Genomic DNA, 18142 nt, shown 5'->3' with positions numbered 1-18142 from the left:
CAAAAACAGGCCTCTTGTGCTTTGTAGATTCTTCTTGTATGTTAATTGATAAACTATATGTGAAGATCGCTACATAACTAACTTTTGGCTTAAAGGTCCACCTAAAAAAAGACAATCTAAGCAATTTGCAATTTGTTGCAGGACAGAAAGGAAAAAAAAACGATTTTTCACTAGGAATATTTAAACGAAACATCATGATAACAGAACATGATGAAATTATTTCAAAATATCTGGTTTCATCCACAACCCAGAAGTTACGCTTTTATTATGACGGAGAACTGTCTTCCGGATAAGGGGCGGGAACAATAACATTAGCTACTGTACGCCAATTTTTTTCTCCTAGGACGACGAAGTCATGGCCCGCCCTATTCTACCTCTGATTGGCTAGTATTCGTTGCCTTCGTTGGTTAGGTTTATGGATGAGGAGTGTGATTGGTTAGGGTTAGGGTAAGAATATCAGGCTAAGCCAATCAGAGGCAGAGTAGGGCGAGTCATGACTTCGCCATCCTAGGTAAAACAAAAACAACGTCTACTGTACTCAGGCTGTTGGACTGCCGTATGTCTCTTTTCAAGTAGCTAAACTGCGAAAACAAGTACAACTGAAACATACCAGGTAGTGTACAACAAAACACCCTCACTATTACCTGCCTTAAATCAAGTCTTAAATGTTTTATTAGAAAAGGCAGCTTGGTTTAGCTTGGCTTTCAATGTTTATCTCTACGTTAACTTACATTACTCGATGACAACAGCGGGGCATGATGATAGCTAACGTTACACGCAGTTAGCTCGGCGTAATACTATCAGTTTAATGATAACTGAGTCTGCAAATGTCAGATTAAAGATGTTAGCTGCAGTGTGTGGTTAACCCCTGGTGTCCTGTGCCGTCCCTAAAGTATTGCAACTGGTGCTAGCGATGTTAGCTAGCTAATAGTTAATGTTACTGTTTCGGAAATTGCATATTTTTACATTAGTTTCTGTTAAATGTGTTCAGGATGTACCATCATACTAGTGCAAATTACAGCAGATCTGGCTCGTTTCTTTCCAGGTGTCGATATGATGGAGGAGAAAGAGGAGCGCTCAGATGCCCAGCAGTCAGACATCAGTTTGACGAAGGGAGACTACGAGGGAGAGAGCTTCAGGTTGGACCCTTTTTGCATCCTCTGCGGAGAAGTCAGTACTTCTCTGTGACTTCTCTTACTGTACCACGAATCGTGCTCGGACCTGCCGCCAGCTCTCATTGAGGGTCAGCGTCCACCAATTACAAGCGAAAATAGCTGAGCTCAATTGTTTGTCCACGTTTGGTACGCCAGGTTTTTACCAGAGGCTTCATAATATATGTTAGAACGATAAATTAAGCAGTACCAGGCGTGTTGCCAGAAAGCTGTAGCATCAAATTACCAGATTTCTGAATGGAACATGGCTTGAGATATTTTCCACCAGACCATCAGACCCACCAGGGCATGCACTACATGCAGCACACTGAGTGGATATATATATCTTATGTATAACTATTGAAATGTGAGTATTGATTAGTATAATGAACATTATGTTTATATGTGTAGCTGTTGCACAGTAAGTGGACATACAGTAAATAACAAAACTGACTACACCCCTGGTCAGTATCACTAAAATGTTCATTACAAATAATTTCCATTTAATGCTATTTTATTTGTTTTTAGACAAAATCCAAGAAGAATGATGATTCTTTTCAGCTGCTCCTTGTTGGAGGGATTTTGTTGCTCTACCTTCCTCTTTAAAATACTCTAAAGATATTCTATTGGATTCAGGTCAGGGACATACTTGGCCAGGTCATAATTTTCACTTTTTTCTACTTTAAAAACCTCTTTTTTCCTCTTGTGATTTTTGCAGTGTGTGTAGGATCATTGTCATGTTGGAAAATTCCTCTTCCAACCTTCTAGAGTCATCTCCTCTATACCTTTTGCACTCATGCAGCCCCGTATCAGCACACTCCCACCTCCATGTTTCACAGTCGGCACCATGCAGTCACTGTGGTAGTCCTGGCCAGGTCCACGCCAAACATGCTGGACCCTTTCTGATCCAAACAAGTTTCATCTGACCAAAGAATGTTCATTAGGCTTCTTGTCATTAGCAAAGTAATCTTGCAGGTTTTATGCCATTTTGTGAGCAATGGTTTTCCTCTTGGACGTTGTCTGTAGAGGTTGACTTCATGGAATGTCCTTCACACTGTCTGAGCAGACACTGAAACACCAATTTTCACACATAATCCTTGTGCCAAGTCAGAAGCACTTTGAGGACGGCCACTGTGCCTTCTGTTATTGGTAGTATGGGTCCTCCTGTACATCCTAACAACTGCTGCAACTGTGTTTTGGTTTCTGTTCAGTAGCCCACTGATGATCTTGTACCCTCTTTCATCTTCATGAAGTCTCACAATCTGGTTTCTTACTTGTTCAGGCAGTTCCTTACCGTGCGGAGCCATGTTGCATTAGACACAATACAGGCCTAAATGGAGGAAGTTGTGGTTTTCACAAGTTCTTTCATAACCTTGTTCCAATTGGAAGTCACAGGTTTACTCACTTTTGTTGCATCAAGGTTGTACTTTGAGGCCTGTATTTCCAATTAAGTCTATCCAACTTGTTCGTTTTTTAATGACAAATAAGATCAAATAACCTACACTTCACCTTAAAAATACCACAATTATTGTAAGATGATACAATGTTGAATTATTTAACATTTTAATGATATTGCACAGGAATGTACTCAGTTTTGTTATATACTGTATACTCAGTGTTCAACTATTGCCCAATTATAGTGTCATAGCCAAAAAAATGGCAGGTTTACTGCTCATAAATGTAATGACATGTAGGAAGAAACTGCCTCTGTTTCTTGTCATTTATATATTAAATGATTTGAAGTGTCTGTCAGGGAATAGTTCCTGGACAGTTGTAAATTTAACTCTCAAGGACTTTTCTGCAACCCTGATAGACTGCTTCTTCTTCTTCTTCTTCTTCTTCTTCTTCTTCTTCTTCTTCTTCTTCTTCTTCTACTTCTTTGCTGCCCTTTAATTTTCACCACAGACTTCTCATTGCTTTAAAGCAGTTTATATTTGCAATAAGCTTGATTGCAAAATCTGGTGAAAGCCAGAGATGGACAATATGTTGTGTTGTTCTTGAAGCCAGTGTGGTGTTGCCTCCTCTAGACAGAGGTGACATTGTCTGAGTTTAGCCATAAAGTCATTCAGAAGAACAGGCTCTACAATGTTGACATTATTCTTTCATCTCGCATTTCATATGTGACATTTATGTGGAATATTTCTATTATTTTGTTTAATTAAAAGTTTGGGATCAGTATAACTGTTTGTGTCAGTGAACGCCACTGGTACCAGACCTCCAAGGCTTTTCTGAAAGCACAATTATCTGTCCCATTTAGAGTTTAGAGAATACGCTAAACACAGTGCAGTGATTGCCAGCCTACAAATCTGTCTGTATACTGGCAGGTGGATTATGTTGCCCAACAATACACACCTAATGCGGATTTGAAGAAAAAAACAATGCGTTGCCCGAGGAAAGAGCAGCTCTGTGCTCAACGGCTTACAAGGGGAAAGGGAGTTTTATGTTCACGCATGCAAGTTGGTTTCCCAATTTTTAAATAGGCCTAATGTTGAGGCATTTTACAATGAGATTATTCATAGTTTTTAGCACACAAAGAAGACCTGTAGACAAATTAACCAATTTCCCAATCACTCAGTCCAACTCTGGAGCACCAATAGCCAAGAGGCAGGTCTCTCCTCATTTCACTCATTCTACAGAAGCCACCAAAGCTTCACACTGTTGCTCATTTGATTCTCTTCTCACAATCCAAACCTACCTCCAGATCTTGGATTTTTATTTTTGCGTCAACAATTTTTGGTCCTTTTAGGAATTACTTTCACATTTTTCACTGCAACACTCAGGCTTTCAAGAAGAAAGCTGAACTCGCGCGCATCCCGGCTAACGTTGTCGAGAACAGCTGCCACTCTTGAGCCATAATGGATGAAATCAGTCGGCTGCTGGGCAACATCGGGCGCATCCGCTCTGAGAGCATGGCCAGTGACGCCACGCAGTCAACGGGCAGCAGACTCGCTCTGCGCCAGCGGCTCCACCAGCTGATGACTTGTGTGGATGACTTGGACCCTAAAAACGAGCTGCATGATAAAGTGGTCAAAACCCTGGATAATGCCTTCCTCATCTGTGGCAAGAGAGCCAACAAGCCGAAGAAGGACAGTTTCAGGTGGAGAGCGATGTCATCCATTCTCTGTGTGCTGAAGATGAAGAGATATAGTAGATTGCATTATAGTACAGTAGTTATCTTTTTTTTTTTCCAGCTTTCTTCTTTTTACACTGTTGATTTTCTCTTTAACGTGCCCTCAGGGATTTTCCTGTTGCAGGTCAGATAAACGGCCTTATCACCGGCCAACAAAGGACCCTGTTGATTCTTGCTAGTTGAAGCCCTCCAGCAGAACTTTGTCCTTTTGAATTTCTGTCATGCATTTTGCTGTGTTAGCTGAGCAAAGAAAATTCAATGTTATGGATGTTAAGAGTTTGGGTGAAAGGACGACTATATGTTAACTGCCTGACCTGCATGTGTTTGCAGCACAGTGTCCACACTGTTACAGCTTTTAAACCCGGACGCAGTGCTCATATTTGCTTTTTAACACACTCAATGAAGCTCTTTGATTGTAAAAATATATTTCTTTCAATTTTATGAATTGTGTGTTTTTCACTTGTAAGATGATACAGAATATTTTAAAGGTATTTTAGTGTTATCCAACTATTAGTGAAGCAATGTGTATATATTTTTTATGCAAAGTGTGGTGACAAACAAACATTTTTTCCATCATCCTTCCCTGTAGGCTACACATGGTGACGTGGAACGTGGCCACAGCTGATCCTCCAGATGACGTGAGCTCGCTTCTCCATCTAAGCTCTCCAAAGAGCCCGGACCTCTACGTCATCGGGTAGGTGGTGCAGGGAATGTGGATTAATTTGTGTGGCCGGCAGTTAGTTTAAATGGTTTGGAACAAAATAACGATTAAAGCTGTGTTTGCGTGTTAGTCTGCAGGAGGTGTACTCAAAGCCGTTGAGATTCGTATCAGACATTGTGTTCGACGACCCATGGAGTCATCTGTTTATGTCCACCTTAGCACCACGGAACTATGTTAAGGTACAGATCTGATCAAAACACCCTCATACACATGCACACACACACACTTTATCTGCTCTGTAAATCACTAGTCCTTATTTCACCTTTGAGAAAAAGCTAAAAGGAAAGAAAGACCTTGTTTCCATACAAGAAATCTTGAATAAAGCAATAATGTGGCGTTCTGTCATAGGAAGAGCAGACGGTCACACTGAGCCTGATAACATCTTGCTACACAACACAAGAGCCACAGACTTTGAACAACAACCCACATGATGCTTCCTGCTAAAATCTCCTTCTTATCTAACATACAAACATGAGCATGCGTCTCGTCCTGCACCTTAGCTTGTTGAACAATCCACCAAACAAACATTCACCAGGGAAAAGTGCATCGCTAATGTCAGTAAGCAGCTAGATAGCTAATCAGCTGCTCAGCTGCAGCACGTTAAACATGTAAATGTACTTGCAAATGTCACTTCAGTCCATCAGTACCACTGCTAACAACACACTGTCTGACTTGTAGCTAACAGCAGTTTGTTTACGTTGTCTCTTGTTCTGTACGGCCTTTTTGTGTCACATATACACTTGTCTCAGTACATTTCATTTAGATAATAAGCTATTATTTTGAATACAAACTTACAGATGGGGAGAGCAAAATTTCCATAAAATAACCCAATAAACAGGCATTATCAAAGCATGTTAGAGTCCAGTATTTTATATTTATGAAACTGGTACACAGTGTTATATGAAGAGATTTTGTTTTTGGTATAAAAGTTTTCATAATGCCAAATTGAGCAACGTCTGCTGTTTGTGGACATGGATGGTGTGTTACAGCATGTGTGCGTGTGACACAGACACAAAATATCTAAACACAGAATATCACTCAACTTTAGCAAATAGTTCCAAGTAACTGATCAAACATTGGAATTCCACATGACGGAATAACAACAGTAATATTCGTATTATTGTTGTTGCATGTTCAATCAGTGAAAATGAGTTACAAACGTTAACCTGCCAGTGTGGTGGATAGCCTTCTGAGATCTACTTGCCAAATAGAAAATTTACCCACATTTGGCGCTTGGTGCGTGTTAATTTCGGACCCTGGGTGGATTTCAGGTGGATTTCAAAGCTAGCAGCGATTTTACAGAGAGACAAGTCCAGGTTTACCTTTCAAGAATCTTTTTTTTTTTTCAGGTCAAGTAGAATCTTTAATGGGTATGAATGCTTGTTTTGTTGTGTGGAGAAAGAGAGTGCATAAAATGTACCTTGTGCTGTATTTATTTTGTGTGTGTGTTTCAGGTGTCCTCCATCAGAATGCAGGGTCTACTGCTGATTTTCTTCTCCAAACTGGAGCATGTGCCCTTTATCAGAGACATCCAGGCCACATACACACGCACAGGCATCTTCGGCTACTGGGTGAGAAACTCAGGCGCACACACAAATGCATACGGTCGCACATGATAAATATTTGGCAGAATAAAGCATGTCAAAACACATCCTGCTTGGTTTGTCACACTTGTGAACTGAACCACAGAAGCAGAAGAGAACAGATGTGTGTGTTTTTTTCCCACCCAACTGTCAAAAATAGTTCATGAGTTGGTCATTTGCTTGTCATAATGAATAGTTCTGTCTTTTGTGTCTGTCTCATTTGTAAAACCATGGGTGCATCTCTCATGTAACTTAAAAAACTGAATGAAGAGTGCAGAACGGTTTAATGGACACTGTGGTTTGTGTGTCTCTCAGGGGAACAAAGGTGGTGTTTCCATCCGTCTGTCTCTGTACGGCCACATGCTGTGTTTCCTCAACTGTCACTTGGCTGCTCACATGAAATATGCCACAGAGAGAGTGGATGAGTTTGAATACATCATGGACACGCAGACATTTGACTGTAAGAAGGCTCCGACAATCCCTGACCACAGGTGAGCAGACGCACAGAAAACAAACTTTCATCACATCGTAGCTGCACCGTGTTTATGTATGAAATCCGTACGGTCACGCATTCATTTTCTATAATTCTTCAGTGTTTCTCATTTCTGTATCTTTCTGTCCTTCCTCCCTCCTCCGTCCCTCTCTCGCTCCAGGGTTGTCTTCTGGTTCGGAGATCTCAACTTCCGAATTCAGGACCACGGCATGCACTTTGTCCGCACATGTATCAACAATCAAACCTACAACCTGCTGTGGAGCAAAGACCAGGTTTGACAGTCCTCGCTCCCAGCAACAACACCGGAATGATTCGTGCATGACTAACAAGGATAATATGAGACATGGTTCGTTATTGTGTTTGTGTTGTCATTCTCAGTTGATCATGATGAAGAAGAAAGAGCAGATGCTCCAGGAGTTTGAGGAAGGGCCTCTGGACTTTCAACCCACGTACAAGTTTGACTTAAACTCTGATACTTATGACAGCAGGTAACTGTCTCAAGTAACGTACAAGAAATCCTCATCATGATCAATTCTAATGAATCATAATCGTCCTTTTTAAAATCACATTTTATTACTAGTACTTGGCTCTTAGAATATTAATTTATATATATTTTATCTACGACTCTTTTCAACTTCACAGGGACTACAGGACATGGTTTACCTTTAAGTAAGAGTTAAAAACACATGTCCGCACCTTCCTTAATATACCACACCATCCCTTTTTTTAATTCACCTAACTGCATTTCAGTATGGACATACTGTACACTCTACTTTTAACAAGACGCTAAAAGTAGTATCCTCTTTTTGTTCAAGCAGTCTAATGACTTTGAGTCTTAACCATGTTTTGGCTTAATGGAGATGATCTGCATCTGTTACTGACTGCAAGTTAAGCAGCAGATACTGCTTAACTTTTCAAAACAAATGTCTCTGCAAAGAAAAGACTGAAATGTTCTCTATTTTACAGAATATTGTCTGAGATCTCAGGCTAGTTGTTTTGGGAGCCAATACTGTTGCTGTTAAAGGTACTCTGTGGAGTTTATGACAGCTACTGGCATTAGGAGCAATGGTTTTATGAGCTGGTCGCTGTTTTGTTGGTATCATGTGCCTGAGGGTGCAGGCCATTCATGTAGGAAGTCTCTAATGTGCGTGCTCTTAACTGGCTCAATGCAAGAAGACCAGATGGTGTCCGATGATCTATGCGCGACATGAATCGAACGGTGCACCATCTCGGGGTGCTGCTCATGGGTTTTTTCTTAATACATCCATATAGCAAACATGGATGTAAATAATAGGATCAAGATATTTAATATCTGCAAATGCTTTATGAGGAGGAAAATTAATGCAGTTAGTTAAACCTCAATACACTTGACTGAGAAAAACTGACTGTAAATGTAACTGTTTATGACAAAAACTCCCCAGGGTACCTTTATAAACAGCAAAGTATCAGTGGTCCAGATTAACCTGCATTTAACCAACAGTGTGTAATACCTCTTAACTGCTTTGACAGCTTGTTCATCTAAAACCTAGTGGTTAAATCTCACTGAGTCCCAGAACAGCTGCTGCATAACAGCTAACATGCATGGCCATAAATAGAAGTTTTGGTAATACAGGCGCTATGACTGTAGTTAATTCAATATGTGTGTGTTGGATTGTAATCGGATATCACCCAAACATGGTTCTGCTTACACTGGAGGCTGCCTGTTGATAACAGCTACTTTATGGTCTGTCGAAATCTGCAATGATGACAAAAACCTGCTGTCATCTGCAATTAAAGACAAAAACCTGCTGTCTTTAAATTCAGGTCTGTAATGATGTGGGTTAACATAACATAAAAGTGTATCCTCTTTACTTCTTACAAGCGTTTCCTTCGTGCAGGCTGCGTTTGCATCTAAAGAAGAAGGATGTGTCAACAAAGAACGGTTTTGAGTATAAATTGCAAAAAAAAAAGTCAATATTACTTGCTGTGGTGGTTTTCTGCTACTTGCAGAATGCTTTCAAGTTGCCCCATCATCAAGGCCACTTTGACATAGAGACTGTAACTTGTCCCCCCCCCAATTTGTCAATCACGACACCTAGCCTGGTCATGGTAGAATTATTGCATTGTTTCAACATTATATAGTTGAAATTTTCTGTTTTTCCTCATCCCTCACCCGGTCACATACCTCATAGCAGTCTTGATTCATGCTACGAAGAGTTGACTCCTAACTAAAGCCCCTTCCTCTCTGCTCTCTGTCCGCTCGTCTTCCATAACCACCTGTCCAGCGGTAAGAAGCGTAAACCCGCCTGGACAGACAGGATTCTGTGGCGGCTCAGACCCAAAGCCTCGCTCCCTGATGAGCAAGACGAAAACAAACCCGGACTGGATGTGAAAAAGGTCAAGCAGCTAGAAGAGGATGAGGAGTACCCTCTGAAGATCAGGCAGGACTCTTACACCAGCAATATGGAGTACGGCATCAGTGACCACAAGCCTGTCATCGGCATCTTCACGCTGGAGGTGAGTTACCAGAGCTTTGGCTTCATTATAACACAGACTGTGCTATCCAGATATAATCCCACATACACGATCATGCTGCGCCAAGTATGTATCAATCCGCCACTGAATATAGTCCCCAACAAATGCACTATTTACTCCTGTTTCAGTAACTTTTGCTAAAAACCACAGTGCTCAGCTGTTTTCAGGAATTACCTAGCCTTCTTAAAACCTGTTTGTGACCAGTTTTTAAAGTCTACAGTTGGAGCAATGGGCTTGGAGCTGAGAGCCACAGACAGGAAGTTGCAAAGTATTAGGAGACGCACCCTGAAAATGCAGCAGTTCAATGGAATTGAGCCATCGTTCATTTTATTACATTTTTACACCTGTGCTTTTCCTATTGTGATTTGTCAATGAATTCTGTGAAAATGGGCTATTGTTGACCTTCAAAAGGCCGATCATTTAAATCCCGCTCAGTTCTTCTTCCACTATTTCTATTTCTCTGTCCCTCCAGCTGAGGAAGATCTACGAGACTCCTCTGGTGCGTCTGCAGCCGGAGGGCGACTGGAGTGCAGACATTGATGCCATGGTTGTTTACAGCCCTCTGCAGCCGTTCCCCTCCAGTACGTGGGACTGGATCGGACTCTTCAAGGTCAGTTTAACAACATCCGCTCACCACTGGCAATTTAAATGTGACATGTCAGTATGAGAGTCTTGAATGTGTGTATGACATTCAGGTGGGATTCACCAGCGTGTCAGACTACATCACCTACACGTGGGTCAAAGACGATGAAGTGGCCTTCAATGAAGAAATCATGCAGGTAGTAACTAGTTAACAGAAGCTATTTTGACAATTTAACTGGAGGAATTGTATCAGAAAAAATGCTCAGGTGAATATAAATGTCTGTTTTTCTAGGTATATGTGAGTAAAGAGGAAATCCCTGTGCAAGGAGGAGAGTTTGTGCTGGGCTACTACAGCAGTCCTCTGCGGTGCATCATTGGAATCAGTGAACCATTCAAGGTGAGTGTTAAGCTTTGTTAGCTTTGAAAATTTCTCTTATGTCACATGATTTGGTGGTGTTCTTGAATCCACATTAAGCATTTTGGAGAACATACACAAAGATGAACCCACAAATGGACATTTAGTTTTCCTTTAAAGGTATAATATGTAATTATTCCACATTAAAATGTCTAAAAACAACTAGAACTATGTTATATATGTTGTTGAGTTGTGTACTTAGATTATCCCAGATGTTTCCAACAATTTTCAAACCCAGAGAAATCTGTAATTTAATCAAAGTAACGGACCATTTCATTTGGTCGCATGTCAATGGCGTCATACCTCCTCTACCAAAGAGTAAACATACACAAGATGCATACAGCGGCGCTGTGTTTGTTCGCTACAACAATCTACCAAAGAGTAATTTACACACATACAAGATAATACATCGGCGTTGTGGTTGTTCCACAGAAACTGTTATAAATTGACTTTTATTTGGTTTTAAGCCACATTTTCATGATAAATTTAGGTCGCTTTTACCTATATCTTTTAGCCGGAAGAAGGATTTCGTCATTGGACGTCTTGATCTTAAGTTATCAGATAAATATTTAACGACGAAGACAACAACTCCCATGATCCCTCGCTACTTCACACCGTCATCACACTCCGTCTTTTGTTATTGTTTTGATTGAGAGACCCCTAGTGGCTGAAGTTACATATTGTGCGCTTAATCGTATTTGACAACTTGAAATTGAATAATTTGTTAACAAAGCTCCTGGTTGTGTAAGTAGGCACCAGTATAATCTGCTGGTCTCTCTTTTAGGTCCACGAGTCCAAGGTAGCCATTGAGGAAGGCTTGTTGCCTGAGAGGATCAACGGACTTGACAAAACCGTAGCGAGTGAAGACCTTTGGAACTAGACGTGGTACGATGTAGAAATGGATCCAATCTGGCCTGGTTCTCCTTAGCCACAGCTTTTAATAACTGTGTTTCTTAATCTGTCGCTGAAGGAGCAGCTTAGGAAATGCTGCTTGTTCATGCTGTAAGACATCCCCACTGACAGCTCTAATGCTACTGGTGTAGCTATAAGTTACTTACACCTCTGTGGTCAGTATACTTTTTTTTAAATTTTTTTTTTTACGACTGATCTCCAGGGTTATATTTTCTGTTAATATATGAAACTAGAGTTCAAGGTCTGACTGAAATAAAAGCAGCAATCATGAACAATCCTTCATCATCTGATCCAAAACCGAGAATAGATAGATTAATGCTAACTCAAATTTAAATTGGCCTTACATCAAGCAAAGACATGCCAGCTTCTTGTCCTGGCCTGAAGCATAATAAAATGACAAACTCACTGCACTGTACATGAGATAGCATTATGAAATATGATGCAATGCTTTGATTGAATAGTTGAAGTTATGTGTTTGAGGAATGGGAAGTAAAAAGGTTAGGTGCATTGATACAATGGGAGGTGAAACATGGAAGGATTTGTACAGGCCTGCTGCTGTGTGTGATCAGTCCGACTGTATGTACTGTATGTCAGTTTGTGAAAGGAAGCTCTCCTTTCAAGGCTGTTCATGGATCAAAATATTAAAAAAAATCCAAGTTTTCATGCTAAAGTTGCTCTCACACCTACCTTGTGAGTCCTGAAAGAAAAGCTGTAATTCTCACTATTAAAGTTTGGCTTGTTTGGGACGGTGAAAACACCCTGGTCAAACTTCACCTGACTGCTAACAATTAGGAAAAGGGAATATTATCACAGTTCCATGATCACATCAGTTTGTTGGGTATTGTTGATATACCAGTCTGTGGTTTTCTATCGCTAATTTGCATGCTCATGGCAAAGCCAAATATAATGCTGGAGTAGGAGCTTACACAGGAAATGACTTCATTAGTGGCTGCATATTTACTTACATTTTCCAAGTTCTCATTGTAGGCTGAGATAAAGCTTTAATTTTTTGTTTATAGAAGGATAATCAAAGCTTCAGAACTGCAGGAGGTGATAGTCAACAGGAATAGCTCCCTCCACACTCAACCCCTGTCAGCTCAAAACTCAGCTGGAGTTCACAGGACCTCTAAACATACAGCACGTTTGTGCAGATTTGTGTGCGAGCAGTTTAGGTTCCAAAGAATTAACAGAGATGAAAATAAAGGATAGAGCTTTGTGTTTGGTGGTCCAACAAACTTAAGATTTGACTTGACACAGGGTTAAGTACTAGATAATGACTGAATAAAATGCTTTAAGGCAGACATAAAGAGAAATTCAAATATATTGAGGTGACCTGTTACTTTAAAATCAGAGGCTGATCTGATCAGTTTCTCTATCCTCTATTCCACTCTGTCTGTAAAAACATGCAGTATCGACTAAAGAGGAATTCTTCATTCTGAAGTACATGCGGATCTTAAACTGTGTACTGTCTTAAAAACAAAGAGTAACATTGCTGTAGTATGTAAGCTGGATCTATACATGGGTTTAAATGTTTTTGTATGTTATTTCAAATATTCATAGGGGCTCACAGAATATTTAACCATAGTGCTGTGAAATGACTTCTGTAGGAAGATAAGAGAAGATTTTGCAGTTTTGATTTTCTCCTGGCAGTATTTTAATTAACTTCAGTTGTTCCTGGAGGACTTGAAAAAATAGATATGTAATATAATTTTTTTTTCCGGAGAGCAGATTACTTTTGGCTTATATTCAGCTTGCTGTCTTATTAGCCCACCAGCACCTTGCAGTTTTTAAAAATATGAATCTTCCCTTTTTAATACTGATATTTGTATCACAGCAAAATGGAGAGTGTAAAGAAATGTTGCACTGTTTATTGTTAATGCATAAGTATTTATAGCTTGTCATGTCATTAGTGTGTATTGAGAAAGAAAGAATATGAATATTTTGTTTTTAGAGAACTATATGGATTCAGCAAGTGCCTTTTGAAATGATTATTGCTTTACATTCATCGTACTGTACTATGCTGCTCAATTGTGGTACAATATGTATCATTAATATTCATCAGATTATTTTTTCACAACATCGTATGATTTTCATGGCCACTTGTTCTAAACTTTCAGCCTTCAGCTACGTGTTCTACTGAATATTATTATTGTTATTGGCTTGCTGGAATCAATTGTTTTAGTCGATTTATGTCACTGTTTATTTTTTATTTACATTAAAGAGTGACCTATTTTCTAAAATAGCAATGAAATGTAATAATGTACTGTAACAGAATTCCAACCAATTTATAGCTTTGCAAATGCGAATATTAAATAAGTCTCACTTCATTCTTTGTGTGGTTTATTGATTAATGATCTGTTCAATTCAGTTGTTAATGTGTTCATCTATTATTAAATAACAGGCAGCTCCAAGTTATTACGGTAGCCGACGTGTTATCCGTTGCCATAGTAACCGTATGTTTTGTTACCTCTTGAAGCAGAGATCAGATACATTCACTCTGCAGAGGGGTTTTCAACGGGACGGAACAAGGTATGTTCATAGGAGATACTTATTTGGTTTGTGTTTATCTCTAATGAATGTTTAGGATAACGTTGTAATGCAAGTGATAAAACAACACGTTTCTGACAACTTTGACCCAGGGTAGCTAACTGTTAGCTAACGCTAACGCTAGCTATCAACGTTAAACTTTTCCCACAAGATAACATTCATGGTAAAGTCTTCATTTCAGAGGATTAAAATGTCTTTAGGGACGTTTGGGTTCGTTAGTTTTTGTACTTTAGGAAAACTCCAGTAACAATTAATTGGCCAACTACATGTAAACATCCATCTCAATGCAGTAACTCAGAGAAGAAATACCCCTCTGAAATAACACAAATTAAAAGTCAATGTCCATCATTGACATAAGTTAAATGACATATTGTATATTTATTTGTTGATGACACTACTGACATTACTTGTAAGATTAAATCACCCGTTCAGTATCTGGAGATACAATGTTTTTCAGATGGGCAGCTATAACTGTACAGTCCTATTTTAATACTGTACATTAGTTACCAGACTCTGACCTCAACAGACATAACCTTGATGTTTCAGGCATTCTAACCCAGCTTCAGTTTTGACAACTCAATGTTCTCAATTTATCAATTAGTTGTTCGGCCCTTAAAATGTCAGAAAATGATGAAAAATGTTGATCACTATTTACCAAAGCCCAAGGTGACATCCTCAAATGTCTTCATTTGTACTGATCATCAATCCACAACCCAAAGTTCACCATCATAGAGGACAAAAGAAGCCAAAAAAATATAAACATTTGAGAAACTGGAATCAGAGAATTTGGGCTTTCTTTCTTATATAATTACAAAAAATGATTAATTGATTATCAAAATATCTTCTTCCTTCCTCCTTCCTACCTGTACTGTCAGTGACTGACCACCAGTGCAGAACAATGTCTCTACCGTACCGCAAATCCCAGGAGGTTGGTGGACCCAATCTAGTGAGTATTGAGGTTATGCGGAACCACTCTGAGCTCTTCAGGTCAGAATGCATGAGGCTGATCATGGAAACTGACAAAGCATGCAAACGCATGCAAAATGATGACAACAAGCGACTAGGTAAGAAGTGGAATCACAGGAAATCAGCTAGTCTGTTTCCACACTGTGTTTAGCACTAAAGGTTGATGTTTCAAAGATCACAGAGGTGGACTGTAGTGGTATTTCTTCTGTTCAGATCAGCGGGTCAGAGACATCCAGTTTCTGAAGAAGGAGTTGGAACTGAAGTTGGAGGAGATTATTTTGGAGACTGATGTCCTCATAGTGTTACACAGCAGAGTGATGAAAGCCCTAGAGGCCTGTAAAGAACCTCTGAGAGTCACTGTTCTCTGTCTGGAGGAGAGGTGAGGTTTGAAAATGATGGAGAAAAGAGGATGTTGAACAACCAAGAGACAAAATTATATTATGATGCTATCATGTAGAATAAGACGGGCATAAATGCAAAAATATTGAGGATAAAGATCAAAGAGCAGAGGAGTAATGCTCTTTTTGTTTGTTCTGTGGCCTGCAGAATGAAACGTCTTCCCTCAGAGAGGCTGCATGATGAGGTGGACAGAGAGCTGCTGAAGGAGAGGGAGCTTATTGAGGGGGTGGCTTCCCTTCTGCAGCGTGTAGTAGAACAGATCACTGAACAGATACGGTAAGGAAGGAGGACTTGGTATGACCTTTTGGATTTTGTAGTAATTATTACCCTGAAGCCTAAAAATACGGTTATTTATCACTTTAAGCTGGACTCAGTTGGACTTACTTTGTAATTTACACTTGCTGTTTTTTCCCCTGTGTTTCTGTTCTAGACTGAACCGATCTGCCAAATACCACCTGGAGCAGGATCTCAAGGAGAAATCTGAGGCTCACTGCATTGACAACTCCTGTGCCTTAATGACCACCCATTCCCCCAACAACCTGCAGAAGTCCAGAAACGCCAAGACTGTTCTGCCGAGGTGAACCACCATGTTCTTGTTTGATCCATAAAGGCAGAAAGATGATATTAGATCTTTGACAAGACAGTTTATACATTTTGAAATTCTTGTCATTCTCCACACAGTTACAATGATCAAAATTTTTTAGAAGATTTGAAATGATTGCCAGTGCATGTCAAGAAGGGGTCTGTCACATTCTCTTCAAGGTTTCTACACAGGTCTTAGAAACTGGGAAATGGACAAAAAATACCTTTTGGTACTTCCAGATCTTCATAATTTATCAAAATTCATCATCTCCTCCTGTTTCAGCTTGACATTGACTCCGAAGCAGTGGGAGAACATCTCTGACATCAACATAATCAAAGCGGAGCAGCAGAAGATCAACTCTCAGTCCCTACGGGCCCTGGTGGAGTCTCTCCTGGAGCAGACGGCTGCTGACATGCAGAAGCAGGTCCAGGACACAACATCAGCCTTTCAGCTGAATGTCCAGGAGATCAAGACGGCTAAGAGCCTGATGGAAGATCAGTTGTCCAAGGTAGGGCAGATGAGTGTATGGAGGCAGATAATTTTGATGTGGATACTGATGTTGCTTTAATAGCACATGGTGTAAATGCTGCTTCAGATGCATCTCTATCCTGCCATGAGACACTGAATACTCTTCATTTTTAGCATAAAACATTATAGTATTGCTGTAGCAGAATCAATACACAGGATATAATTTTACTATTCATTTTGTCAGCTAACAGCAGCTTTAATCCAAACATATTCAAATCAGACAGTTCACAGTTTGCCACTGGTTGTGCATACCAGTAGGTTTTTATGTTGGTTCTGATGCCAGTTTCAGTATTGGCAAATACTGGTTGACCTCTGTCAAGTGTGACATGTCCCTCTCCTCTAGATTCTGTCTGAATTCGCCAGCCAGCAGAGGATCAAAGAGGATCTCCAAGTGTCCATCACAGAGAATCAACATTTCCAGAGTTTGGCCCAGGCCCGGCTGACTTTGCGACACCAGAGGCCTGGCAAAGAGCAATGCCACGATCCAGCACAGTCCCAGCTCCTCGCCGAGGTCCAGCAGCTCACTGCTCACATCAACAAGTAAGACCAGGACACACTTGCCTCTGATGATGAGGGACACGGCCACAAATGCATTTAAAAGTTGAATGATGCTGTTGTTTGGTTTTGATAGATAGCACAGATGACATGATGGATTTTAAGGAAGAATTGCAAGCCTGTTTTCTGGCACCTTTTTCCCATATTTGCTACACTTGTTAAGAGATATTACCATTTAGGACAAATAATTATGTGGCGTCTCTTTATCTCTCTGCTGTCAGACTGCATGAGGCAGTGGCCCAGTCAGAGGAGGAGCAGAGAGCTCTGGTTCGCTGCCAGCTGGAGCTGCAGGAAAACATTGGGATCAAGGCCAGCTCTCTCTACATTGATGAGGTCATCTGCGCCCAGCACAGGGAGCCCATTATCATTCATAACTTCTGAACAGGCAGCACTGGAAAGATCTACATATACCTGGTATTTTTTTCAAAATGCAGTTATATAAAAAAAAATCACTTCAAAGTATATGTGTGAATATAATTCTTTTTTTATATGGTAGAAACAGGGTTCTGACCTGGATTTTTCCTCAGTTTAGTCTAAGGTAAAGGTCTTCACTGGGAGAGCTGTTTGACTTTGTTTTTTGTGCAATCTGAAAAATTCTCATTGATGAAATACTGGTTCAAATTATATGAAGATCCCATCATGAAAAGCTTACATTTGACCCAATGATCAAAGTCTTTAATTTTTTTCTGACAGAATTTATTTTATTTGTTTTTTAATCTATGAATTACTAAAATTGATCAAATATCTTCATATTTCACTTAATGATTTGTAATGTGGCAGAAGCTGCAACAAATAACCAGTAAAACTATTTGTAAAGTCAAATGTAGCCTAGATATAACTATAAGTGCTAACTGGAATGAAGTGGAGATTTACACATCGCTGAATGCACCACACAAACTAGTTCTTACATAGACAGATAAAACTAACATTAGCTTGCTAATACATGACCCATTTGGATTGATGAATGAAGTGAGGAGGTAATATGTAACATGGTTGACATATCTTACCATATGCATATATAAACTAAACAAAGTCATGCCTACATTTATAAAGCATTGGCAGT

General features: G+C 39.9%; 2 protein-coding genes across 5 annotated transcripts; both read left to right on the top strand.

The window, feature by feature from the left end:
* Positions 1-508: 508 nt before the first annotated feature.
* inpp5ka (inositol polyphosphate-5-phosphatase Ka) lies at positions 509-13828 on the top strand. Of its 4 annotated transcripts, none has more exons than XR_006403950.1 (15): positions 509-613; positions 1046-1139; positions 4871-4975; positions 5073-5181; positions 6457-6573; positions 6901-7076; positions 7239-7350; positions 7457-7566; positions 7721-7747; positions 9343-9574; positions 10065-10202; positions 10288-10371; positions 10467-10571; positions 11374-11656; positions 12521-13828. XR_006403950.1 is itself a non-coding variant. In XM_044355274.1 (15 exons), exons 2-14 carry the CDS (start codon positions 1054-1056, stop codon positions 11467-11469), a joined length of 1497 nt encoding a protein of 498 aa, XP_044211209.1. In that variant the 5' UTR covers positions 509-613; positions 1046-1053; the 3' UTR covers positions 11470-11474; positions 12521-13828. The 4 variants fall into 4 exon arrangements, 3 of the variants coding, with proteins under 3 accessions (XP_044211209.1, XP_044211208.1, XP_044211210.1); XM_044355274.1 differs by having other exon boundaries at positions 11374-11474; XM_044355273.1 differs by having other exon boundaries at positions 11374-13828.
* A 102-nt stretch (positions 13829-13930) lies between these two features.
* Positions 13931-17965, top strand: tekt1 (tektin 1). The gene is made up of 8 exons (XM_044355276.1): positions 13931-14030; positions 14924-15112; positions 15228-15393; positions 15561-15689; positions 15844-15990; positions 16279-16504; positions 16868-17064; positions 17301-17965. The coding sequence occupies exons 2-8, from the start codon at positions 14947-14949 to the stop codon at positions 17458-17460; spliced, it is 1191 nt and encodes a 396-aa protein (XP_044211211.1). The 5' UTR covers positions 13931-14030; positions 14924-14946; the 3' UTR covers positions 17461-17965.
* The last annotated feature ends 177 nt before the right edge of the window (positions 17966-18142 follow it).

The sequence above is a fragment of the Thunnus albacares genome, chromosome 6 (assembly GCF_914725855.1).
Source record: "Thunnus albacares chromosome 6, fThuAlb1.1, whole genome shotgun sequence".
NCBI classification, from domain to species: domain Eukaryota; kingdom Metazoa; phylum Chordata; class Actinopteri; order Scombriformes; family Scombridae; genus Thunnus; species Thunnus albacares.
Note: the sequence above shows the minus strand (reverse complement) of the source record. Positions and strands in the feature narration are given on the sequence as shown.